The following is a 24,824-nucleotide window of genomic DNA, read 5'->3' on the forward strand; positions in this document are numbered from 1 at the left end:
GTGGCGCTACCTGGCGAACGGCTCCTATACTTCCTAGGGCGGCGCCCCAACCTCCGATTTTCTCGCTAATCGATAACTCGGATTTTTTCTTTACCGATCGACGCACCCGGTCAATGATCGCATGGATAGGGATATTCAAAAGTAAACAGAGAACAGCTTCGTTTATCTTTACTTATATCGCATAATGTTGAAAAAAATCAACTTTGAGATTTTTGCACTTGTAAGTTGAGGCTGCTAATTTTTGTGATAAAGTTTTTCATTTGATCGTTGAAAATCCAATGTTGGAAAACGGGGGTTATTAGTAATAACAAACTGTCATGTTTGCTGTAAAATAATAGTTGATGAAGCTTGAAGAGTTATAAAAATGATTAGCAAAACCATCTAAACTGAATCATATTTGTATACATACCAATATTTGTATACATACCAATGTATGTATGTACATGATGTTCAATAACAGTCGTAGTAATAACATTAAAAATAAAAATGGACCAAAATATTTGGTGAATAGAAGGACATGTATAATTGAAACACCAATTCATCGAAGATAAACTGTAAACAAAAACTATGTAGATCAATGTTACAATAATTATTCTTGAAAAAGACTTCGTACTATAGTACATTACGAAATGCAAGTGTGAATTAGATAGATGTTAGGTGTACACTCGGGTGTCCCGTGTTTAGGGTGTTGACGAATTTGTTCAAGATAAGCCCCAAATAAATTTTTTAAAAATTCGTCAACAACCTAAGGGACGCCCTTAGTGTACACTGTACTTGTACCATATAAATTATACTTATTACTTATCGATATATAGCACAGAATAAGGTGAAAATGTATATTCAAGACATAAAAATTACGCATGAATAAATAAAATATCCATACTTTTTAGTTATGGTACTGTACTCTATGGATTCAGTTCCTTTCCAAATCTTCCATTAGTGAAGTTATAAAAGAATTTCCATTTATCAGTTTTGTTGTTCCAACTACGAATTCCACATTGGCTGTAAAAACAGATTTTTTGTTAATATAAATGAAAATTTGTTAACTGCACAGATTATTAAGAAAAAATTATATTAATGAAGAACATCAATCTATGCCTTACAATCTTCTTGTAGTGACAAGAATCGCAATGCAGATATCTCAGCATATGTACAACCACCGATAAAAAATACTAGTACCAATCGCGTAGATTCGGAAGTTGAATCTTCACTTGTTATCGAATTTCCTGTAACAAATAAAACGAACATAAATTAGCGACTTCTAAGGGGTCGACTTAGATTCGCAATATTTCAGGAAATTAGTTTTATCGACTAAAAAAACTTCGTCACTAACTAATTGTCGTAAAATTTGACAATTACAATCAAAATTCTTAAAACCTCAAACTCCCAATTTTTTCCAATAGCATCAGTCTGGAGGATGAACAAATTTAACATGGAGTATATATACGATACTTTTATTGATACAATCTATGCAAAAAGACCATATTGATTAAAAAATACGCATGTAATAATAAATAATTTTGTCTAAAATTCGACGTTCCTTGAGTCAATAACCTACGCTTGCAACTCGTTGGAAAACTCACAGTATGTTAATACTTATTCTATCTACTAATACCAAAAGAAAAAGTATCATTAATACTTCTCGCTGGGGTTGAACTCAAAGTTTGAAGATTAGTGCTGACGGTAGGACCAGGCAATAGTCCTAATACATCATTCAATCCTTGCCATCCATTAGGTTGTACTAATTGTTCAGCCAGCCTCACACTTAAAGGAGCATAGACAGAATGAACGTAACTGATATCCCTCGGGGTGACTTCACTTTCATCCTCGACTGTTAGTCGTAAGGCTTTCCTCAACACGGCATATTGTCTTACAGGCTGTTGGGGTCGAAGCAGGCCAGCTTTTTCCAGGTTTATTAACGACGGCAAATGTTGATAGCCATAAGTCTGTACTATCTCTCTTTTGTAGTAATCGAGTAACTTTGGCTTCAGACCAGAGTTCGTTAGTGATTGAATACAAAGCAGTCTCAATACTTTCAACAATGGTTGCTGTTGAGCTATCATATCCTCGATATATGAATTAGGTTTGTCTGTTTCTATACAATTCAACAATTCTTGTTCCGTCTGTAAAGCCTCCAGAAAATTATTTGAATCTGTTACTTCCTTGATCATTTCCGCTATAGTTGTATCTGCCCAAAAGAAAAAGAAAACGCATCACATATTGTGAACATAAATATTCATGGTCACAATTTTATCAAAACCTATTGCATTTGATATCATTAAATACGTGCGAATGCACTTGTCAAGTAAATTGCGTTGACAATAAATTATTTTGCTCACGTCTTGCCAGTGACTGCTTTGTCGCTAACATGTGCGGTAGCCTGGCGACAAACTGTTTTATTTCCTGGACGCTTTTGTCACCGTGTCGCTCATCAAATTGTGATGATATGACTTTAGCTTTGCGACTTAGTACTGGTCCTACGCCGTTGAAGTTTTTATCCCTATTTCAATAAATAACAAATAAGTTTTCCAATGACGATAATTATAGATGCAAAGAATAATTTGATTTGGTCACCTAATCTCTGCGAAAAGCTCTTCACCAGAATTTAAAATAATTTGTTCCTTTTTATCGAGAGGGAGGACAGTTGGTGAATCATCAGAATCGTGAAATTTTTCAGCAGGCAACTCAACGGTTGCTGGAAATAACAAAGTTTGTAATCTTTATACTTTGTTCGATAAAGAACAATGCCTGCAGTAAAACCACAGAAATCATTTTTCAATATATTTTGCTACCACTTCCTGCTCACTTATAGCACACACATTGCATGCTTATCTTTACTTGTTATTATGTAATCATAATCAAAGATAAATGTCAGTAAAGAAAATGTATCAATTACCAGGAAAAACAATGGTTATACGATAAGGATAAAAGAACTTACTATCGTTTATGCCGAATATTTCGTCGATAAGACCTTCGTAAGTCAATTGGGTAACCAAAGGGGAGAGTAGATCAACCGATCTATCCAACAACAGCAGGTGTTCTATTAACGGAGTTTGAGTACCATCTGTTTTAACATCTTCTTCCTCTCTGTGCAGCCTTTTCATCAATTCCCAAACTTTGTTAGCTGCTGGTCCTCGTCCAGTGACCTTAGGAATTCTACCATACAGTCTCTGAAGGCTCTGAATAGCTTGCGCTACCTGATATAAGCAAGTTGGGTCATTTTCCAAATAGAATTCATTGAATGCTCCGCTGAGTTCCATCGACACTAAATCGGAATCGAATGGAAATAGATCACAGGCAAATTCTTCGAATAATGTGAAACTTCCATATACTCCTCGGTTTTGTAGCTTTTTTTCACACAGCAGACTTTTTCGGGGAACGAAAAATAAGTGAAACTTCTTCTCCGGCCTCGTACCTTCTTCGCTGTTGAAATATAATAATTACACCAATATGGCATATCAGGCAATTCGTAATTGTATCAAACATATCCATCTAAACATCGTACTTTTTGTTTTCTGTTATTGACTGTTTTTTTGTAATGATAAAAACTTTCAATTCTTTAATGAACATTATATTTGAACTTACAGTAGAACTTGTCTATACGTGAAAATGGTTTTCAGATTTTTTTCTCATGTGGAAAGAGATACAAACTTCGAGAGGCTACTTATATGTCTGATTTACACGTATGAGAAAGGAGAGAAACATCACCGAAAGTGATTAACAAAAAGTAGCAAGGCTTGTTTTAATATTGCTTTGATTGTGAGACTCTCATGAGATTAAGTACCAAAGTTTGAGGAGTTCTACTGTATTCCATATTAGTACTTAAGATTTTGAAGAAGCGATCAAAATTGTTTGTATAAGTTTTTTGATTAATCTCCATCCTATGTTTAGGAAATATTCTTCATTATTTTGAAATGACTGGTTTACAACTATAACTTACCCGTGAACTTTCTCAGCGATTAAATCCATGAGATGCAAGTGAGGTCTTGTGATAAATATTACATTAGCAACATCTGTAGGTTGAAGTCTTCCACTGCAGAGCGGAATCACTTTGACGACGTCGTGTTCTTGTCGTAGATTGGACTTTCCCACCACGCCAATCGGTCCTGCTAGGGACTTGTCGCATATAATTGCCTTTACGAATCAAACAGAAAAATATTAATATTATATTCTTCAAACAATATTAGTAGTTGGGATTCGTAGGATTATAGATTATTAGGAAGTAGGCCTCCTTGTAACTACCTTCGTCCCGTCACATTTTTCTAGCAAATTGAGCAACTGTTTTTTCGCCTGTTCTTGGACAAGGCCGATGTTCAATTTACCGCTCGACAAATGTGCCGACGACATTATTTATCAGTGGAATATGCCTACAATTCTTTTGAAATGTGACATTAGTTTGAGGTTATGATGAATGTTTGACAGCTCATGGGCAGCGGACGCCTTTTAGTCAACGTGATCCGACAATGAACGAGGCGTGGCGAAGTAACCCGAGATATTCAAATAGAATGGCGCGGATCTATTTCCTCTGCATCTCGTTTAACGGGACAATTTTGCTTGCATTCTTCAAATATGAAATAATTGTTGTATTAAATACAGCTAGATGCTAACTCAGATGACAAAGAAAGTAGAGAGAATGAAATAATTGGCAAGAAAACCACGCACACTATAAGTTAGCCGGTATTCGCGTGACAGTCTTGTTTATGAACTGCAACTAATGACACAGCGATTCTTCCGGTAATCATAGCGATAGAACTTTTATTACTAAACTTAATTTGCCGACTATTTCCGCGATAATTAATGGGGAACCTGTGAAAAGATCTTAATCTAGCTTCGTGCATTTCATGTATACGCGGTTCAAACATGTTCACGCGGCTGTATATTTATTACGATCAGTGCCACGACGGTCGACGATAAAAACGCATCGGATAGTTTCAAGCAATTTCATTCTCAAGTAGGTGTTTAAAAGATAACGACTTCCTCAGGCAAGACGTCACAAACATTTCACAAACCGAATCTGCCTGTAAGATTTTTTCGATATAATGCTACACATCACGTTTACACATGCATGTAAGTATAACGTATTGTGATTTTATGACAATAAATTTCGCCAAAAAATACCACAGAACAATCAGCTAAGTGCTGACAGAGTTGAAACACTACGCACAGCAATTTTAGCTCTAATCGAACGACGTTGTTGTCACGTAGGAATACACTACGTATACAATGCCGACCACTCAACAATTGCAATTTGTTGATCCTGGTCATTCGGTTTTTGTTCCGATTCAAAACGTTATCTGAACTATGCATATTCGTTTGATAGTACAATACGTGACGGTTTCAATAATCGAACTTGTAAACTTGAAAATTAGTCCGGAAGGTCAAAAGTCATCATGTCAAGAACCTGGACAGCCAAAACTATGGAGCGCTTGTCCTGGACGTCGAGATCCACCAGGTGGAGGACCTGGACAGCCAAATTTACGGAAAATTAGTCATGAAGGTCGAAAGTCACCAGGTCAAGGACCTGGACAGCCAGAACTACGGAGCGCTTGTCCTGGTAGTCGAGTTGCATCAGGTAGCGGACCTGGAGCGCAGAAACTAAGCAGCGCTTGGTCAAAAGTCACCAGGTCAAGAACCTGGACAGCCAGAACTACGGAGCGCTTTTCCTGGATGTCAAAATCCACCAGGTGGAGGACCTGGAAATCCAGAACTACGGAAAATTAGTCCTAAAGGTGAAAAGTCACCAAGTCAAGGACCTGAATAGCCAGAACTACGGAGCGCTTGTCCTGGTAGTCGAGTTTCACCAGGTAGCGGACCTGGAGCGGAGAAACTACGGGGCGCTTGTTCTGGAAGTCGAGTTTCACCAGGTAGCGGACCCGGAGCGTAGGATCCAGGAGGTAGAGAACCCGGTACTCGAAATCTGCGGAGCGCGATTCTCATCCGTCCGCTCTAGTGCGCGGTTGTTTCCAGACTGAGAAATTCGGCTGGCTGATTTGGTCGTGACGGTTACTGTAGATCGATGACGTCAAGAGAAAAAAAATTTGGGTGACGTCACTTTCTGAACATCCGAACATCCAAAATTTGGTTTCGAACCTTAATACCATGTATGATGTATGATGTATGATGTATGATGTACCTACGTATGATGTATGATGAATGATGTTTTATGACGTATGATTTAATTTAGAATTTTTCTGGTGAACGTATTATAAAGGCTTAGTTTTATTGTACGTAGCTAACTGAAAGTGCAAAACAGATTATGGAAGTATAAATGATATTTAAAGGTACATATACATAGATATAATTACGTTTTAGCCAAGTTCGAATGAACTCAAAATATGTATCTAGGTATAACAAGTATACCTCTTACACAGAAGAAATTCGATATTATAAGAGCGTGAAGGCAATGGAGGCTGCTGGATTTCTATAAAAGATCATAATCGTTGAATTATCTAAATAATAAGTATAATGAATTCATCGGAGAAAATTTTTATATTATAAACTCACAAATTATACGTCTATCGGCACTGTGACACAGTTTTTACACGGCGTTGAAATCACTGAACATAAAACACTAATTTACGCCACTGATGAACGTCTTTTTGATCACCTACTTCGGCAATATTACACAGTTACCTGCAATGTAGAATTCTATGCATTCCGAGGTATGTTATATCGGAAGAGTCAGAAAGTAAAAGGTTGCTAGTCTTTTCTCACCTGTTCGGAAGTGTCCTCGCTGATTACAAGAAGCGCGTTAGTCATCGATGAGTGGTTCACGTTTCCTCTTCACCGCACGATGTTTATTCTCGTACAATATAATGGCAGTATAATGCTTGACTCGTTTTGATTCACTCGAATGAATATTTGAATGAGCCATTGCAAAGGTATTTTCAAAATATTATTAATTATTAATACACAGGTATCAACCGCTGTGATTTTCTTCAATCTTAATGCTTTCTTTTTTCCCAATTTACATTGTCTATACGCAGTAATAGGTCCGTGATCCCTGCGGCTATACTACTATACTCACCACAGATCAATGATTGGTAGAATTTATGGAAATGTTGATTCATGATGAGCAATATCAAATGTTCGATAAATCATTTTCAATTTTCGAATGAGGTGCCCAGGTCAATTTCGACATTAACGTATATATCTCCAAATATCGAAATCTACGTATGCCAAACGTGAAAAAGGGCTTAACAGCCTCATTCTGTGCACAATTCCGAATAAAAACACTCCAATCGATTTTCATTTGGCGCAGAAATAAAGAAATGACATGCTTTCTACGAACTTAATATTCCGATTTCGTAGATTCCATGCCATTTTTTTATTTCTGCGTCAAATGAAAATGACTTGCAATGTTTTTGTTCAAAATTGCGTTGCAAAAAAAAAAAAAAAGAATGAGGCTGTTGAGCCGGTTTTTATGTTTTTCGATACGTAGACTTCGATATTTGGAGATGTATACAACAATGTCGAAATCGACGAGGGCACCCCCTTAAAGAGAGAGAAATTACAGTTATACAATGCACTGTAGGCGTATTGATGTGGGCCCAAGGCCCACCGTCGCACATATTACAAGTCGACTGGTTCAGGGTCTTGGCAAGAAACGTATCAAGCGACAGTTTCAAAGCCTCGGGAATCGAAGTGTCCGTGGACACGGTTATAGACCCGTTTTGCGGTCTGACCGTTCCTCGCGTATATACTACAGGTATGGATATACGAAACATCGTACAGGTGAGTACAAGCGTTTGACGATAGAAATTTGGAGTATTTTCCTCCTCGGCTGGGTCTGAAAAGTCGGCTTATGGCGTGTATCGGTTGAAATAGGCACCCGTGCGTATAATCGTTGGGTCTCAGCTTTTAACCTGATATTTATGTATGCACGCATGCGAGATCGTGCGTGATATGGAGGTAGTGCGATAACTTTCTGCATCATTACATGTGAGACGCGTAAGAGACGCTATTGGTGGGATCATTAAACGGAGCGACTTGCCGGCAATTAATGTCCAAATTTATGCCAAGTTTCGTGCATTGAACTGGAGACATAATAGCTTTGTGGCATACAATTCGCTGTAAAATGTACGAAAACAAATGCGCTCGTGATTGTTGTACTAGACAGGAGAAAGTGCAATAAAAATGTTAAGGATTATTGAGGAACGGCTTGAGCGCTTAATTGTTTTATATCTCTCGCAATCAGCTGACTAAACTACGTAATTAGAAATTATAAAACCAGACCGAGTTATTATAATCTTCGGTACACAGGATCTTGACTTTGGCTTTCGCTTCGACAAAGAGAACGAGAGAAAAGAAAAGGAAAAGTTTTCAGTTTTGTGTCGATAAGAAGCAATCAGAATAAAGAAATCACTGTGCATCTAAAATGAGTTTAACCGTTAAATAGATCAGCGGTCTGAATAAAGTCACAGTTTCGTCAATACCCAGTTGTGTTTGTCTTGGAGTACCTGTTAAAATAAAAATTAGTACTTTTCAACCTGAGAATAACTTTGAAGGAGATGACTGAATTTCAGACAATTCTGAACTTTCGTAATAACGAGCCCCCCCCCCCCCCCCCCTCCACGCCCCAAAATGCAACGTCAAGAACTTGAACCTTACAGTTTTTCTACACCAGTATCTCATCGAGTTACCTCTCCGAGGACGAAAATCAACGACTTGGAGTTTTGATGATCGTAGGAACTTTTTGAGGTGTATCTAATTGAGCCCGAGCTTAGTCACGGTTGATTCATTTGTGCGGGTTGTGCGGCGCTCTAGAGGTCTGCTAGACTCGAGAAAGACTATCAAGTAAAGGGGACGGGATCAGTTTTCAGTTGTCCGTAGTCCTGCGGGGATCGCGTTTCCGGCAGACTTGGTTCGCTGACTAAAAAGACGCGGTGGCGAGTCTGCCAGGCGTGTCATTGATAATCCGAGCGAATCTTCGCCGATTAGAAACCGATAGAAATTCTGTGAGAGTGCCGGTGGTTATTCATAGGCCTTTCGCGGCTTTGCGATTGTAGCAGTGTTTAATTCGAACCAGAAAGACGCCGCTCCGTTATAAAAATACAGCTAATCTGCAGGCGCTGTATATCCATACTCGCCCGTATGCGTACATAGGATCATTTACATCGCAATATAAATATACACACATGATACTGGGTTTGAGGTAAGTACTGTCTATTCGTAAATGACGAATTGAAATTGCTTTGTAAATTTTAATCGTGCTTTTGCTCAAGTTATAACTATAATTATTCACTAGTTTGTATGCCGAATTATTTGTTAAACTCTGCATGCAAACAAGAATGTCTGGCTGGTCTGTCTGTCTTTACTTCGAAAAACCGGTTTCCTTACTTCCCCGTAAACGATTCATTGTCCTGCGACACGCGGTACAGAATGCAATATAACTCATTTCGCCGGTTAAAATTCAGTGCAAATTGTTTACCACGTAACGGATTTATCGGTTAACTTACTTCCGACGATTTCCGCTGAACCGTTTTCAACAACTTCTACAAACAAGTTTGACATAAAAGGCATGCTGCGGGTGCTTTGACCGCACGAAAGCGGTGATGAAATAGACTGATCCTTCCGCTTTTTACAATAATGTTGTTTTTAGTCTTTTTTTTTTCATCCTTTTTACGCGATGAGAAGAATATTAAACACCGTAAAAGTGAAACGAAATTCTTTTAAAATTGTTTATGGTTTCTTACACTGAAAGAAAATCGGCTAATATTTCCAGATAAACAACCACAAACGACACTTTGTGGGCACGATCAATTTACAAATTATAGTCATTTTTATCCGTTATTTCTGCCACTTTCGAGGCCCTGGCCACTTTCGATCGTACGTGATTCAAAATTTCACCGAAATTCAGTACAGCCGCTGTGATAAAATAATAACTGATAAAATTGTCTGGTCTTGTTGTTAATAATGTTAATACTGTTGATAGTATACTAAGAAAAGAAGAACACAAAACTATTATAGCAGTCAATTCGTAAAGCTGTACTCTGTACCTTATATTTTTCCCTTCAAATTCATCGCAATAACAGGTGTGTTAAATTCAGATACAAAATAAATGCAAGAAATGATTTAAAAAAAAGTGTTATATTTCATAAAAGTTTTCAGCCATCGGTGAATTTTGAAAATACAACAAATAACGTGAACGTTGTGATATTTCTTTCCTCTTGTCGAATCGTTTGTTTTTTTCTCACACGCAACCATTCTAATTTACAAATACGTGTATTTAAATGCGCCAACATCTGAATACACAGTCCACTTTTGATAGGTTGATTTTCGGAAATTTCTCACTGAAAAATAACTGCTTCCGATCGCATCACAAAAATATCTAAACCGGTGATCCAATTTTGTAGCTGGTTTGGTTGAAACAATTATTACAGTTTTCCGCGGTCAAAAAAAAGCTCCGAATGAAGATGCGTAACCGAGTACGTTACATAGAATCGAACCCGGAACGTGAACAAGAAATTCTTACTACGGGCAGGGTATGCCCGATGCATCACGATTGCGGACAAACGCCTCGTTCTAATGACCTACTCCTACGTACAAGAGTGGTAAACCTGAGTTCAGTAGTGGCCAAGCGTTCCCGAAGGCTGGGTTAGTTATTAAGTGAGCTTTGCCACGATCGGCTTGTATTTTATCCTGCAAGAACTTTAGCTCTGGATTAGTTGGTAAAGAGTCAAGAGTTCGTATGTGCAAAACCTGGTGCGTATTTATTTCGGATATTTAGACCTAGTCCTACATGAACGTATGTTATTTTTTATCACCTACAATTCCGACTTTAAACGTGAACCAAATACAAGAGAAATCTCTAAAGGTGAAACGGCCGGGTTCACCGCACAGTTTCTTTTTACAAATGAGACGTTCAAATTTAGCACACAAATTCTGGAGTTGTAGGGATTCGTGTATGCGCTTGGTAAACTGTTCAACCTATTTTGCATTCAATATTCAAATTTATGCGACGGGTGGAAATCGGCTCACTGTTCAATAAAACTGTTTTTGTCTTCGAATGAAAGTAACTATGTCTAAACACTCGCAGCGAGGTCAATTTACACAGTTTATTGAACATGAGGTCATGTTTGGTAACTGACTATAATAATTATAACCGATGAAATTTTCTCAGAACACTATTTTAAATTGTTAATACACGCGAGCGTGTCGTCGGACTATCATCAAACTGTTTACAAACGGTTTTATAATTCATCTACAATTGGAATTAGACACTTTCGTATTCCACATGAGAATTTGTTTACATTACCAGCACTCGTTATTAAATTTTAATCGACAATTCATATTATATGTACATTCAATAGGCGTAACACTCGGACTTTACGAAACATTCACGTGTCGTTAAACTTTGGCTCATTGCATACAGCGGAGAAATTTCATGTAATTTGTTATGCCGTGCTGCACCACCGCAGAAGTGATGTGGACATAAATCCCTACTTTTACCCTACTCCTTGCTTTTTATACCAATATATGTTACAACAGCTTTCGTGGATCAAGTGGATCGAGAAATTTAGCAAATTGTCGGTTGTAAAAAATTTGGGCCTGAAATAATTAAATATAAAATCTGTAATTTGGATACGCGGTTCGATTTCTCGCGATATGACATTAAACTTGACCGTCCAGCTTTCCGACCGTTACTACTATCCATAAACACGCAAGATTACGAAAAACTGTTAATGGCCATAAAATACAACTCGAGAAGCGACACTTGGAGTCAAATTAAAATTCAATACTGTTTTACGGCTTAATAAGCATTCAACTCGGGAAACTTGTTGGGATAATTTATAGTTTTGACGCGCCAGCAACAATTCAATACAATTTTTCGTCATGTTTAACCAAGTACCATTTATACACACATTAGATTATGAAAGCCGCAATATCTCAATCGGAATATTTATTTTGCTATAGCTGTAACGATCATTTTCTCGGAGAAAATTAATGAGGTACCTTCTTCAGTCTCTTTATTGTTATAACTAGGTGACAGTCTGAATTCAACCTTTCCCGCACCTTTCTAATTGACTTCTTCCGGTACGGTGACTAGCGGAAGTTGAAATTGTAATTTTTTTTTTTTTGTTTTTCTTCTAAATTTGAAAGCAATAATTTACGGTCGATACACCTTTCTCCTCAATAAGGTATTTTATTTGTCGATGTAGCCATGAATTCTGATCGTGAGAACAATTACTGTCTTATTGCTTTAATAAATACAGTGATTACTGTACACGCAGCCCGGACCGAGAACAAGATCGTTATCGTTAGAGTTATAATTATAATTATACGCCCGATATATTGCGACGAAATTCGCATTGGTTAATAAACACCCCATCCATGGGAACGATTTCTCGTAAATTATAAGATGCGCTTCAATGCATGCATGACATGTGTATTGCGAAAATTGCTTTGCAGTAACTCTCATGCACTAACTAATACCGTATTATCCTTCGCATTGTTCCAGGTATACTCGAACGGTTAAAAATATGTATCAAGTGGCTTTTCGCCTCGTTATATTCGGCACCCTCTTTTTCTCCGATGTCCTGGGACATGGAAGACTGATCGAACCTCCGTCCAGAGCCTCCATGTGGAGATACGGATTTAACACACCACACAATTACAATGACAACGAGTTGTACTGCGGTGGCTTCAGTCGACAGTGGAATCGCAACAAAGGAAAATGCGGAATATGCGGAGATCCGTGGGATGTGAAACCGGTGGGAAAATCGCTACGTCGAAAACGATATGATATTTATTTGGAAATTGGGCGTTCGTTGCACGCTCGTTAAGAATTAACAAAGTGGCACACGATCGAAGTTGGAATTCGATTTTTGTTCACAAATTCACGACTCTTTTTACTCAGTTACTGAAAAGAATATGATAACAAAGCAATTTAGCATATGGTACAATTCACTAATCCATTTACGATAATTGCAGCCTCGACCAAATGAAACTGGTGGGAAATATGGCAACAGTATAATAGTACGAAAATACCGTACAGGTTCCATTATCCCGGTACAAGTGGAACTGACGGCGAACCATCATGGATACTTTGAATTCCGTTTATGCCCGATGTCACACGCAGGCACCGAAGTGACGGACGACTGTCTGGACCAGCATGTTCTTATCGAAGAAAGCGGGACACCTAGATACTATCCTGGACCTGGAAATAAAATCTTTGAAAGTCACTACAAACTTCCAGACGACGTGACGTGTTCCCAATGCGTTTTCCAATGGAGATATGTGGCGGGAAATAACTGGGGCAAATGCGATAACGGAACAGGTGATTTTAAATTGCCGATAAAGGTTTTCTTAAGCCGTATCACGAGTGAGCGTGGGATGTAGAGAAGTTGAAAATTCCAACTTCTTTGCATTATATTTGTGAGAGGAATCGATCGGTACAATCGGAATTCATGATTGGAACATTTCACGTTTTTTATGGGATTTTGGCCGCACCGTAGTAACTGAGATTTCGTTTCATTACCGAATTAAATTTGACCTCTTTACCGGCGCTAATCGATATGTAGAAATCGCTATTAATTATATCATTCGATGCCTTTTTAGACTCTAACGTTGCGTAACAATCGTATTGTACTACCATAATTGACCGAAGGGTTGGTAAATGGTCTTGCATAACTTCATCGAGAATCATTCGGCAAGAATAATAAACAGTCTTACAAAGAAAACGAGAGAAAAATACAGATATGAAGTGTATAACTATGGTTTTCAGTATTTGAAGCTGACCCGATTTTGTACGGTAATGTTTATGAAGAAATTTTACTCGCCTATGATCAACGTATCGTTTGTTTCTCTCGTGTCGCTAGTCATTGCCGCATGAAATTTTTTTACAAAGGAAGCTTTTTCCAGTTTCGATTCCAAAGTGGATTTTCGTTACAGAGGCTGTCGGCTGTGGTCCCCAAGAGGAGTTCAGAGCTTGTGCGGATATTTCGATCGGTGACAACCAACCTGCGCTACCTCCACGACCAATTACGCCAAAGACAAATGCAACAGGTGGAACTTCGACAACGAAACACGCCCAACCATCGCCTACCGAGCCTTCTCTTGTGTCTGATATATCAGGGCCTTACTGGGTGGTCAGTTTGGTCATTGCGGGGACATCGTTGCTGGTTATATTAGCTGCTTTTGCCTTGTTGTACACGTACTATTATCACGCTGGAAAAGCCAAGCAGTGGTTAAGGGCTGGAAAGTTATTGACGCCTGACAATGCGGCACCGATTGCACCTCCGAGACAGAGGAAACATCAAAATTCGATTTCACACTCACCTCTGGATGCTTAGCTTGCAATCGGATATGTACGAATGAGTGTGATTTCTTATTTTATAGCCGTAGTGTTAAAGCAATCGGTGTAAGATTCAGGCAGCAGCTCCTATCTGAAGATAAACTTATTATGTACTTATGGTATATGATTATGTTGTAATCTGAGTTTAGGAAGCAACCGAACGATGTGCTCGCGAATAGTTTTTCGATCTCTGAAAACACTTTCAAGTTAACGGAAGGTAGAAAAAATTGTTCAACGTCGCGACGAAGCTAATTTTGGTTAGTATAAAATTACGATTGTTCGTAAGCGTTTTCTTTATATGTTAAATATTCCTTAATTATGACTAACCAGTAATGTAACAATAACCTTAAATCGACTGATTTTCAATGGTTTTTTTGACTTTTTAAGTTCTCTGTATCGTTATGCTAGATCCTGTATATAGAATGTACGACTATTCGTCAAGTAAAATTATTTATTTTCTAACATGTGAAAATTATTGGCACAAGCTTCGAAACATCCAAATTACCCGAAAAGTATTTCTTTAGGAATATTTGCATGATTACGGTGATGCAAATTGTATCTAAAATGTCCACACACGTTTGACTAATGAGTTTCTAGGATGAAATTATTTTACGCGACTGAACGATGTCGATCAAAGTTTAGGTAATTTTACAACCTGACAGCTTGATATAATATTAAATTACTTTTAACTTAATCCGAAGAGTGTATGGATAGTTTAAATCGTGCTCGTAGTTTAAAGTATGAATGGAGGATTACCGACACGTGTTTATTATTTAATTGACTTAAAATTTTGAAGATTCTACTACAGGGGTTATATAAACAAGTGATTTGAATAAAAACAATGACTTCGTCCTTTCTTACATATAATAATTAAATATTTACAATAAACTTAATTTGATTATAGAATAAATTTAATAAATTGGCAGTTATTACTCATACGGAGTATATTTCCGCCCTACAGCAAATAATGCCTCGTGATAGAATGATTCTTTACCGTTCAAATTTTCAGCCGAGGGACGGCGTGTTTTGCAACCGTAAGTAATTGAAAGATTGGACATTTTTCATCGTCATACACATATAGACAGAAAAGATTGCTTGAAATTACCAAATATATTCAGTCAAAACCAGCGTTTGCCTGAAGTATTCATCAGCCGAATAAAATGAATAGCGTCACACTAATCAATGTAATTTACTGCATTTTTTTAAAACAGATTACATCATCTTTAATTGAGAAAATACTTGTTTCACCATATTTAGCTCGGTCAAATACACTACGGTTGTATCAAAAAATCTTACTCCGCATATGATGAGCTTGATAAAAGCAAATCTCAAAACATCATGCAATTCCCATTTCCATCTCTGTCTTTCGGTTTATTTCACATACGTAGACTGATGAGGAAAATGTTTTTTTATAGGTCAGGCCAGCTTTGTCCGATATTGGAATACTTCTCAGTATAGCACACGCTTCTTCCGGTATTAACTTGTTCTATATAAAAATGTTAAACATCCTTGTAGGTTCTACTACGAATTCATCGTCTCGATACCTCGTCTTGGAATTAGCGTCAGATGCATTTCAACCTCACCTTTAACGGTTGATGTTTTCTGCGCCTTCGTACGTTTTGCTGCGGATATTTATTTACATTTTGCCACGGATAAGATAAGATCGGAGATGTATGAATAACGCTTCCTCCAGCAAAAGTATGTTGCAAAACATGATTAACAATAAGACCGTAGCGATACGAAGCAGTATTTATAAATATAACAAGATTAAGGTAATCAAAATCCCCTGTTGTTCATTGTATTTTCTGTGCATATGTACAAGAAAAACTATTTGTCACTCTACCTAACATAGATTAAAACTTACAGCTTCACCTGGTACAAATCAACAAAAATTCACGTATATAAACTTAGTCGTGGTATAAATCAAGAGAAAAAGGAATATCCACGATTTTGTTTATTGAAGGCAAGAATGTGTGATATTGAAATATGAATTTAAAGTTGACAAGGTAGTATTAATTTTTTATGGCGGATTGAATAAACATTTTTTTTAACCACCCACTGATGTTTAAAAAATATTCACAATTTTTGGAAAAATTGTGGAAATACGTTAGTTACACTCTACGAATGACGATCGTTCAAAACGACTCGTCCCAATGACCTACCCCTACATCATACAAAACGGGACAGGTTGACCGCAGTAGCAGGCAAGTATTGAGGTGAAATAGACTGGTTGCTTCATCAAGTTTACTCCGATCCACTTGTCTTTTACGCGTATATGTCGAGCAATTGGAATAGTCAAGAATTCTCTCTCAGAGTTTTGGCAATTGAGAATCAAGATCGTTGATAAAGCGTGGTGCGTTTTCATTGGCAGCTGAACATTTAAAACAGAAGTTGGTACATGAAAAGTTATATAAGGTAAGTGAATCTGTTTCATTCTTTTTTAAAATACCTTCAACTAATTTCACAGACGAATGTTACAGAAGATGCATCTATCAATCTGGTGGAACATATGACTTGTTTAGTGTGCGAAATTCAAATTTATCATGTGAATTTATGAGTCAACGTCTGAATTGATTCAAGCTCAATTCTTGGTGTTCTAATTACGGGAACTATTACAGAATCGCGATTGTGTTTAAGGCAGCTTATTACAGCTTGAGCTACTTTTAGTCGTACAACTGTATCATGCCTGTATCAATCGTTCGTCGGTCACACGTTAAAAATAAATCTGAAAACTGCAATTTAAATGAATTCGGATGCCTAAAATCGTGATTGAATCTGTTAACAAATCTAATTATATTGTTACGTGTAATCAGAGATCTGAAATAGTAATACTGTATGGCAAAGCGGGAATTTATGGCATACTTGTCATTCGGTATAATAGTAAAATTTCAACATATATGCTGCATTATTGTTTTAGGTGTCCGCCGACAAGTAAAAAGATGTATTACTACGTGTTGCAACTTTTCATACTGGGTAATGTTTTAATCTACGATGTATCGGGACATGGAAGACTGATCGAACCTCCGTCTAGAGCCTCCATGTGGAGATACGGGTTTGACAATCCACCTGATTACGACGATAACCAGGGGTATTGTGGCGGTTATGGCATACAATGGGGCGTGAACAACGGAAAATGCGGAGTGTGTGGAGATGCGTGGAATTTACAAGAGGTAGGTTCCTTATCTGCATAGAAATAATGGTGTAAATAGCAGTAAGGTAAATTGGGAAGTACCTCAAAACACATGTATATAGGTATGTACTACCAACGACTCACAAAGTCGTAAAATCAATTTAGCGTTTAACGAAAGTTTCAATTCTTGTGTGATATTTTCAGCCTCGACCACATGAAACGGGTGGTGAATACGGTAATGGGATAATAGTGAGGAAATATCGCGCCGGTTCTATCATCCCGATAAAAGTAGAAATAACGGCGTTCCACAAAGGATACTTTGAGTTTCGGGTGTGTCCGATGAAACAACGCGGTATCGAAGTGACGGCCGAATGTTTGAATCAAAATATTCTGATTGGGGCAGACGGGAAGTCCAGGTATTACCCGCAATCTGGACCAGGCCTTGTTGAGGTCAACTACAGACTACCTGCTCGCATGACCTGTGAGCAGTGCGTACTCCAATGGAGATACGTAGCCGGAAATAACTGGGGCGATTGTGGCGATGGAACAGGTAAATTTCAATTTCAATCGCCGGGACTTGTGCAATACGTTTTCCCATAACGCAGTGGGATTACTGCATAATATGACAAGTTATACGTACCACTATAAATTTTTATATGATAAATGTCCTCAATTTGATAAAAACTAAAAGAATACTTTCGTTACAGGGGCTCTCGGCTGTGGTCCGCAGGAAGAATATAGGGCTTGTGCGGATATTACAATTAGTAAGACTTAATGTTTCTGGGCCATATACTTACGAATACCGTCTCAATGTCCAACTGAAACGTCTGCTACCAAAGAAAATTATCCATCACTAGCAGTACCTTCATTGTCTGAACGTGAAGCAATAGGCTCTTATTGACTCTCCGGTTTCTTCATTCCTGGGACATGTTTGCGGGTTGTTTCAAAATTAGTTGGCCTCGGCACTATTGGTGCGTAAAAAACATCGATATCTGGATATCCTGCCAACTTCCGATGACTGTATCCGAACAGTAACGGCAGCGTTATTGCTGCACGTATCATAAATGATATTTAATTCTTCAGATTTATGTACTTATAAAGTAGCAATATTGTTATCGGACTTGACCAACAAGCGTGAAAACGACCTGGAAATTTTCCGTTTCTCAAAATCTTCATGCAGGCTAATAAAAAGTGTGCCACAAACCAGAAAGAATGAGTAACAATTACTTGAAACTTACACGAGGAAATTCACGATAATTGGCGGTTGGGTTCTTTTCCGTCAAAGTTCCTTGATTACGACACGAACTTATACATATATATATTACAGCAATGATGATTCTTCATAACATATTTGTCAGTTTTTCGGTTTCTTTATAAATGCTCTGTATTGTATGATATTTTCTGCAACTACGTACTTACAAAATATAGTTATATATTTCCAGATTATCCAATTTCTCTAAAAAATAATGCACATATTTGCATAATTATACATACTGAAAGTCTTTAACCTGTATTTAGCAGAATTTTTTTTCTGTTTCCACTCTGTGAAATCTTTGTTCATCTCCACTAAAATTTCCAAAATTGCTGAAGTGATCTGTAATGGTCAGCTACAAAGATGATATGTGCACATGAAAATTGGTCGTGGCCACGAATGGTTGATTCGTAACGGTCATAAATTTCAAAGAATTGACTTGACTCACCTGAGAACATAACGTTCCCTGAACATCCCATGTTTATCATCCAGTTTAGGCAGATATCCCATCATGGAATAAAGTAAAATAACATATGAAGAAGTAAACTAAAGAAGGAACTATTACAAGGCGTTCTTGCACAATTGTGCCACCGACCGAACGCATTACGAGTAAGAGACAGCTGAACAAGCTTCTGCACATGCATTGTGACCTTTAGCGAGGGTTTTAATAACTGTGGTAATTTAGTAAATATGGTTTCCGCAAGCTGGTTATACACAAATAAGAAGTGTCGAAATTCATTGATACAAATAAGGCTATTTGGTGACTACTTTTCCGCGGTAATTCCAATATTTATTTGGAGTACCTACTCGCTAAAGTGTCGCGGTTTCACAATCAGATTGCCCCGCGTGTAAACGTATACTGACATATACATCCAGTAGACAAATTAGAGCTTCTATTTGTATGGCTGTAAAGTGATGTCCTCGACGGCTTACGATTATGCAAGACATCTTGCCCTAATGACCTACCCCTATCTAGTATAAAACGGTAGATTCCGAAAAGTTAAACCAGTTGTTTTATCAGGTTCGATCCCATCCGTTTGTGTTTTACACGCGCAGTTTTGTAGAGTTCTCGTCAAGGGTTTGACAATCGAGGCTTAGGTTCTCTTTTAAAGCGTGGTGCATTCTGGTTGGCAGCATTTGTTCGAACCTTTCCCATAATACTGAAAATTGAGTTGAAAACTACAAACGAATTCAATTGTAAGTCGAATGTATGGAATATTAAATTATTCCAAAGCCTTATCCTCATCTCACTGGCGGTCCGGACTATCTTCCTTCATAAATAAATGGAGTCTTGTGCATATAAGTGGTGATACTGTATGTAGATGGGAGCTTGTTGATAAATTTTTTCTAGTATATTGTTTTAGGCGTTCCCCATCAAGGCAATATGTATTGCTTCGCTTTTCAACTTGTCATACTAAGTAGTGTTTTGTTCTCCAACGTATTGGGGCATGGAAGACTTATCGAACCTCCGTCCAGGGCGTCTATGTGGAGGTATGGTTTTAATAACCCAAGTGACGAGAATGACCAGGAAGCGTTTTGTGGCGGTTATGGCGTCCAGTGGGGTAAGAATAATGGAAAATGCGGAGTATGTGGAGATGCATGGAATTTGACTCCGGTAGGTTTTCCAACTTTATATAAATAATTATGTAAATAATAGTAATGCGAATTGGTATACAACATGAAACACATACACATGGTACTGACGATGCATTAAGCTCTAAAATCAAGTTAGCGTTTAACGAAAGTTTCAATTGTTGTGTGATATTTTCAGCCTCGACCACATGAAACGGGTGGTAAATACGGTAATGGGATAATAGTGAGGAAATATCGCGCCGGTTCTATCATCCCGATAAAAGTAGAAATGACGGCGTTCCACAAAGGATACTTTGAGTTTCGGGTGTGTCCGATGAAACAACGCGGTATCGAAGTGACGGCCGAATGTTTGAATCAAAATATTCTGATTGGGGCAGACGGGAAGTCCAGGTATTACCCGCAATCTGGACCAGGCCTTGTTGAGGTCAACTACAGACTACCTGCTCGCATGACCTGTGAGCAGTGCGTACTCCAATGGAGATACGTAGCCGGAAATAACTGGGGCGATTGTGGCGATGGAACAGGTAAATTTCAATTTGATTCGCCGGGACTTGTGCAATACGTTTTCCCATAACGCAGTGGGATTACTGCATAATATGACAAGTTATACGTACCACTATAAATTTTTATATAATAAATGTCCTCAATTTGATAAAAACTAAAAGAATACTTTCGTTACAGGGGCTCTCGGCTGTGGTCCGCAGGAAGAATATAGGGCTTGTGCGGACATTTCAATAAGTAACTAATAATCAATCTTCACTTTTTCCTCAATTTATATCTGCGAGACCAACTAAGACGCTATTATCTGAAAGAACATGCGCTTATTGACTCTTCGGTTTGTTAAGTCCTTGGATACCTTTGCTGTGCTTGTCATAAAGTTGTTTAAAATTATTTTTCGTAAAAAAAAAAAAAAAAAACACTCAAACTGGGTATCGGACGCCAACCAGTTATATTCATACGATAATTGATGTATGGCATTACTATTCATAACACACGTTACAAGTGACACTCAATTTGTCAATAAACAAGAAAGAAGTTGTAACAATTACTATGTACTACTAGGAAAATCGAATTGATATGTAGTACCGTTATTTCGTAAAATTTCATTAAATACTACTCCAAATAATACTACAATAATAATAATACCGCCTTAGCCACTAAGTGTATTCCATTTTTTTCATTGTCTCATTATTGACCTGTATTATCCTATGACTTGTACGCACATATTTATCAAATAAAACTGTTTATTGTATTAAGAATTTCGTCTCTTCAAGCACCGTTAAAGAATGTAGTGTGTAGATGATATGTTTACATTTGAATTCTTATTGTTTTCAAAATCAACAGTTTGTCAAATTTACATCTTTCAATGCTAATTAATATTTGGCGAATAATCACTCGACAAGAAGATTTTGACAATTACTTATCTATATTTCAACTATGCACAGTATTATACCTCATGCGAATTGGCGATTTCGATTAAATTCTACGCCATTGTCTTCTCACCTTCCGATTTTTATTGTGTTACTTCCAACTCTACCCCTTATCTCTGAATTCGAATGGAGAATATATAGATTCCACGTGAACTTTGAAAGGTGATTGTAAATTTACCGATGGCATTGAATAGTGGCATTATGAGTGTAATCCCTATTAAGAAGAATTGAAAATCGGACGAATGGGAAAGTTTTCGACTAGTCTAAAATTTCAATGTCGCATGAGAGATTTATACTTTCGGAATATTAGCCTTCGTATGTAGACTATTTTATTGTAGGAACATAAACAAATGATGCGAATGAAAATGGTGTATATAGATCGGGGTAAAATGTAGAAAGAATAGCATTCAGAAGCGTCAGAATATCGAATTTTTAAAGACTTCGAAGTCTACTGGATATAGAATGTTTTAAATTCACAAAGGTGAAATACAGAAAATTTCCAAGTATGGAAGGCCATGAGAATGAGAATACATCGGAATTCTTGATGATTTTATAATCTGGTTTTCTATCTTCTTCTTTTATACATTTTTATCCCTACGCGATGAATATACACCCACTTGTTACTGTAAAGAATTTGAATAATGCTATTTTCAGAAGGAAACAGATCATTTACTGGCCAATCGATTATAGGTAGCACTTTTCAACCCTGAAGTATAAGTTATCTTTTTTTAAAATAATTCTAAAAACGATTGATATTGTAGTCAGCCAAAAACCCGCAGGTATATCACTATACAAGTAGACTTCCCGCTAATCAGAAGCCGTTATACTTTTATAAGTTGCCATATGTAATCTACCGTACGATTATGCACATTATTGACTCTGCTATCGTAAACAGGAGCCCGAAAACTCGAGGGTAGAACGTTTGAATGGATTTCGTTCAGAATCCAGTGAGTAGTTGTTTTATAGCCGTATTAATTACAACCTGGACCACTGTGAGTCAACGTTACGCTTGAGCGTGAAAATAGTTTAACTGGTTCTTGATTGATATCTTTTTTCAATGCAGTGATATTTCTTAGAATTATAAAATACTCGGTACGCGATATTCATCCTCAATATTTGACTGAGAAAGTATTAGAACTAAGCACGATCCAGATAATCGTAAGAGCATCTTTACTATATGGCATATGTACGAGCCACGTGAGTTTTAAGTAACAGACAGAAGCCCGTGCAAAATACCATGTACTTGCAATTATCGTCACACTTGGAAAGGCGATAAGTAATGAGAATACAAAAATCTCATGGTTTGTGAAAAGACGACGCGAAGTAACTCAAATTATGACTCAAACAAGTAAGGATCAGTGGTGAGGATATTTTATACCACGAACATCATCAACAGGATGTTTGAGCGGTTTCGGATTGCGCTAAGTGGGACTTTTCCTTATAGCTAGAAACTTACATAGTGACGAATTACGATTGTGCAAGATGTTTCGTCCTGATCACTTATCCATGTGCATATAAAACGAGACAGATCAGCCGCAGTGGCATTAAAGTATTTTTCCAAGAGCGAAGCTCGTTGTTTAATTTCGTGTGCTCCGATTCGCTGATGTTTTCTGCACAAATCAGGCGATTCAGATTATCAAAAACTTTTATAATTAAGGCCCCTCTTAAAGGGTAGTGCATCCTATTGTAATACGTCAAGAGAATACTTCATTATTTTAGGTATTCTCCAACAAGTAAAAAGATGTATTACTACGTGTTCCAACTTTTCATACTGGGTAATGTTTTAATCTACGATGTATCGGGACATGGAAGACTGATCGAACCTCCGTCTAGAGCCTCCATGTGGAGATACGGGTTTGACAATCCACCTGATTACGACGATAACCAGGGGTATTGTGGCGGTTATGGCATACAATGGGGCGTGAACAACGGAAAATGCGGAGTGTGTGGAGATGCGTGGAATTTACAAGAGGTAGGTTCCTTATCTGCATAGAAATAATGGTGTAAATAGCAGTAAGGTAAATTGGGAAGTACCTCAAAACACATGTATATAGGTATGTACTACCAACGACTCACAAAGTCGTAAAATCAATTTAGCGTTTAACGAAAGTTTCAATTCTTGTGTGATATTTTCAGCCTCGACCACATGAAACGGGTGGTGAATACGGTAATGGGATAATAGTGAGGAAATATCGCGCCGGTTCTATCATCCCGATAAAAGTAGAAATAACGGCGTTCCACAAAGGATACTTTGAGTTTCGGGTGTGTCCGATGAAACAACGCGGTATCGAAGTGACGGCCGAATGTTTGAATCAAAATATTCTGATTGGGGCAGACGGGAAGTCCAGGTATTACCCGCAATCTGGACCAGGCCTTGTTGAGGTCAACTACAGACTACCTGCTCGCATGACCTGTGAGCAGTGCGTACTCCAATGGAGATACGTAGCCGGAAATAACTGGGGCGATTGTGGCGATGGAACAGGTAAATTTCAATTTCAATCGCCGGGACTTGTGCAATACGTTTTCCCATAACGCAGTGGGATTACTGCATAATATGACAAGTTATACGTACCACTATGAATTTTTATATGATAAATGTCCTCAATTTGATAAAAACTAAAATACTTTCGTTACAGGGGCTCTCGGCTGTGGTCCGCAGGAAGAATTTAGGGCTTGTGCGGACATTTCAATTAGTAACTAATAATCAATCTTCACTTTTCCCTCAATTTATATCTGCGAGGTCAACTGAGATTTCTGCTACTAAAGAACATTCAGCATCTTATAATGAGTTACCTTTACTTGAAAACATCATAATATCGACGGGAATTTCAGGCGATGGATGTTTCCTCACTTGGTGCATGATTTTTAGTTTATCAGATAGCATTAAAAAGTGTAAAAAACCGACGGGCACGAGCCTGTGAATATAATAAATATTTATATGCATAGACTAGCAAAACTGTTAGACATAGCCACATGCTTTCGTGGATTTTGATCGACGCCACCTTGTGTAAACAAGTCCCGTTAATTATAATTTTTATCTTTTTCTCACGCTATGATGATTGTAATCACTGAAATGTTAAGAATATAATATCAACACTTCAAGGGACAGATTCTTGACGAGAA

The 24,824-nt window shown here is 37.7% G+C and overlaps 6 protein-coding genes across 10 annotated transcripts; 5 read left to right on the forward strand and 1 right to left on the reverse strand.

The window, feature by feature from the left end:
- Nucleotides 1-537: 537 nt before the first annotated feature.
- On the reverse strand, nt 538-18,456 carry car (vacuolar protein sorting-associated protein 33A). Of its 2 annotated transcripts, none has more exons than XM_069134605.1 (8): nt 18,224-18,456; nt 3,941-4,134; nt 2,939-3,423; nt 2,575-2,695; nt 2,340-2,500; nt 1,640-2,188; nt 1,104-1,226; nt 538-1,002 (listed from the first exon to the last, which is right to left on the reverse strand). In XM_069134605.1, exons 2-8 carry the CDS (start codon nt 3,967-3,969, stop codon nt 914-916), a joined length of 1,557 nt encoding a protein of 518 aa, XP_068990706.1. In that variant the 5' UTR covers nt 3,970-4,134; nt 18,224-18,456; the 3' UTR covers nt 538-913. The 2 variants fall into 2 exon arrangements, with proteins under 2 accessions (XP_068990706.1, XP_046474224.1); XM_046618268.2 differs by lacking the exon at nt 18,224-18,456 and adding an exon at nt 4,243-4,550.
- Nucleotides 5,040-5,972, forward strand: LOC138190629 (uncharacterized). The gene is made up of 3 exons (XM_069134384.1): nt 5,040-5,067; nt 5,370-5,572; nt 5,625-5,972. Exons 1-3 carry the CDS (start codon nt 5,040-5,042, stop codon nt 5,970-5,972), a joined length of 579 nt encoding a protein of 192 aa, XP_068990485.1.
- LOC124215194 (uncharacterized) lies at nt 7,588-15,222 on the forward strand. 4 transcript variants are annotated; one of them, XM_046618272.2, is made up of 4 exons: nt 7,588-7,708; nt 12,461-12,713; nt 12,934-13,279; nt 13,894-15,222. In XM_046618272.2, the coding sequence occupies exons 2-4, from the start codon at nt 12,483-12,485 to the stop codon at nt 14,292-14,294; spliced, it is 978 nt and encodes a 325-aa protein (XP_046474228.1). In that variant the 5' UTR covers nt 7,588-7,708; nt 12,461-12,482; the 3' UTR covers nt 14,295-15,222. The 4 variants fall into 4 exon arrangements, with proteins under 4 accessions (XP_046474228.1, XP_046474227.1, XP_046474225.1 ...); XM_046618271.2 differs by having other exon boundaries at nt 7,602-7,734; nt 13,894-15,221; XM_046618269.2 differs by lacking the exon at nt 7,588-7,708 and adding an exon at nt 8,765-9,154 and having other exon boundaries at nt 13,894-15,221.
- LOC124215546 (uncharacterized) lies at nt 16,526-18,571 on the forward strand. Its single transcript, XM_046619058.2, has 4 exons — nt 16,526-16,711; nt 17,214-17,466; nt 17,631-17,976; nt 18,134-18,571. The coding sequence occupies exons 1-4, from the start codon at nt 16,695-16,697 to the stop codon at nt 18,199-18,201; spliced, it is 684 nt and encodes a 227-aa protein (XP_046475014.2). The 5' UTR covers nt 16,526-16,694; the 3' UTR covers nt 18,202-18,571.
- A 1,491-nt stretch (nt 18,572-20,062) lies between these two features.
- LOC124215547 (uncharacterized) lies at nt 20,063-21,019 on the forward strand. The gene is made up of 3 exons (XM_046619060.2): nt 20,063-20,293; nt 20,450-20,795; nt 20,953-21,019. The coding sequence occupies exons 1-3, from the start codon at nt 20,063-20,065 to the stop codon at nt 21,015-21,017; spliced, it is 642 nt and encodes a 213-aa protein (XP_046475016.1). The 3' UTR covers nt 21,018-21,019.
- A 2,200-nt stretch (nt 21,020-23,219) lies between these two features.
- On the forward strand, nt 23,220-24,806 carry LOC124215198 (uncharacterized). The gene is made up of 3 exons (XM_046618278.2): nt 23,220-23,673; nt 23,838-24,183; nt 24,338-24,806. Exons 1-3 carry the CDS (start codon nt 23,443-23,445, stop codon nt 24,400-24,402), a joined length of 642 nt encoding a protein of 213 aa, XP_046474234.1. The 5' UTR covers nt 23,220-23,442; the 3' UTR covers nt 24,403-24,806.
- Nucleotides 24,807-24,824: the final 18 nt, after the last annotated feature.

This window comes from Neodiprion pinetum, chromosome 3 (genome assembly GCF_021155775.2).
Source record: "Neodiprion pinetum isolate iyNeoPine1 chromosome 3, iyNeoPine1.2, whole genome shotgun sequence".
NCBI classification, from domain to species: domain Eukaryota; kingdom Metazoa; phylum Arthropoda; class Insecta; order Hymenoptera; family Diprionidae; genus Neodiprion; species Neodiprion pinetum.

Coding starts and splice junctions, on each gene's coding strand:
- car (XM_046618268.2), bottom strand. CDS start 4,347: ATGTCGTCGGCACATTTGTCGAGCGGTAAATTGAACATCGGCCTTGTC. Junction 2,189..2,339: donor AAAGCAGTCACTGGCAAGAC/GTGAGCAAAATA, acceptor TCTTTTGGGCAG/ATACAACTATAGCGGAAATG. Junction 1,003..1,103: donor CTTGTCACTACAAGAAGATT/GTAAGGCATAGA, acceptor CTGTTTTTACAG/CCAATGTGGAATTCGTAGTT.
- LOC124215547 (XM_046619060.2), top strand. CDS start 20,063: ATGTATTGCTTCGCTTTTCAACTTGTCATACTAAGTAGTGTTTTGTTC. Junction 20,294..20,449: donor ATGCATGGAATTTGACTCCG/GTAGGTTTTCCA, acceptor TGATATTTTCAG/CCTCGACCACATGAAACGGG. Junction 20,796..20,952: donor CGATTGTGGCGATGGAACAG/GTAAATTTCAAT, acceptor CTTTCGTTACAG/GGGCTCTCGGCTGTGGTCCG.
- LOC124215194 (XM_046618269.2), top strand. Junction 12,714..12,933: donor ATCCGTGGGATGTGAAACCG/GTGGGAAAATCG, acceptor CGATAATTGCAG/CCTCGACCAAATGAAACTGG. Junction 13,280..13,893: donor CAAATGCGATAACGGAACAG/GTGATTTTAAAT, acceptor TTTTCGTTACAG/AGGCTGTCGGCTGTGGTCCC.
- LOC124215546 (XM_046619058.2), top strand. Junction 17,467..17,630: donor ATGCGTGGAATTTACAAGAG/GTAGGTTCCTTA, acceptor TGATATTTTCAG/CCTCGACCACATGAAACGGG. Junction 17,977..18,133: donor CGATTGTGGCGATGGAACAG/GTAAATTTCAAT, acceptor CTTTCGTTACAG/GGGCTCTCGGCTGTGGTCCG.
- LOC124215198 (XM_046618278.2), top strand. CDS start 23,443: ATGTATTACTACGTGTTCCAACTTTTCATACTGGGTAATGTTTTAATC. Junction 23,674..23,837: donor ATGCGTGGAATTTACAAGAG/GTAGGTTCCTTA, acceptor TGATATTTTCAG/CCTCGACCACATGAAACGGG. Junction 24,184..24,337: donor CGATTGTGGCGATGGAACAG/GTAAATTTCAAT, acceptor CTTTCGTTACAG/GGGCTCTCGGCTGTGGTCCG.
- LOC138190629 (XM_069134384.1), top strand. CDS start 5,040: ATGCTACACATCACGTTTACACATGCAT. Junction 5,068..5,369: donor CATCACGTTTACACATGCAT/GTAAGTATAACG, acceptor CTTGAAAATTAG/TCCGGAAGGTCAAAAGTCAT. Junction 5,573..5,624: donor TGGTAGTCGAGTTGCATCAG/GTAGCGGACCTG, acceptor AAAAGTCACCAG/GTCAAGAACCTGGACAGCCA.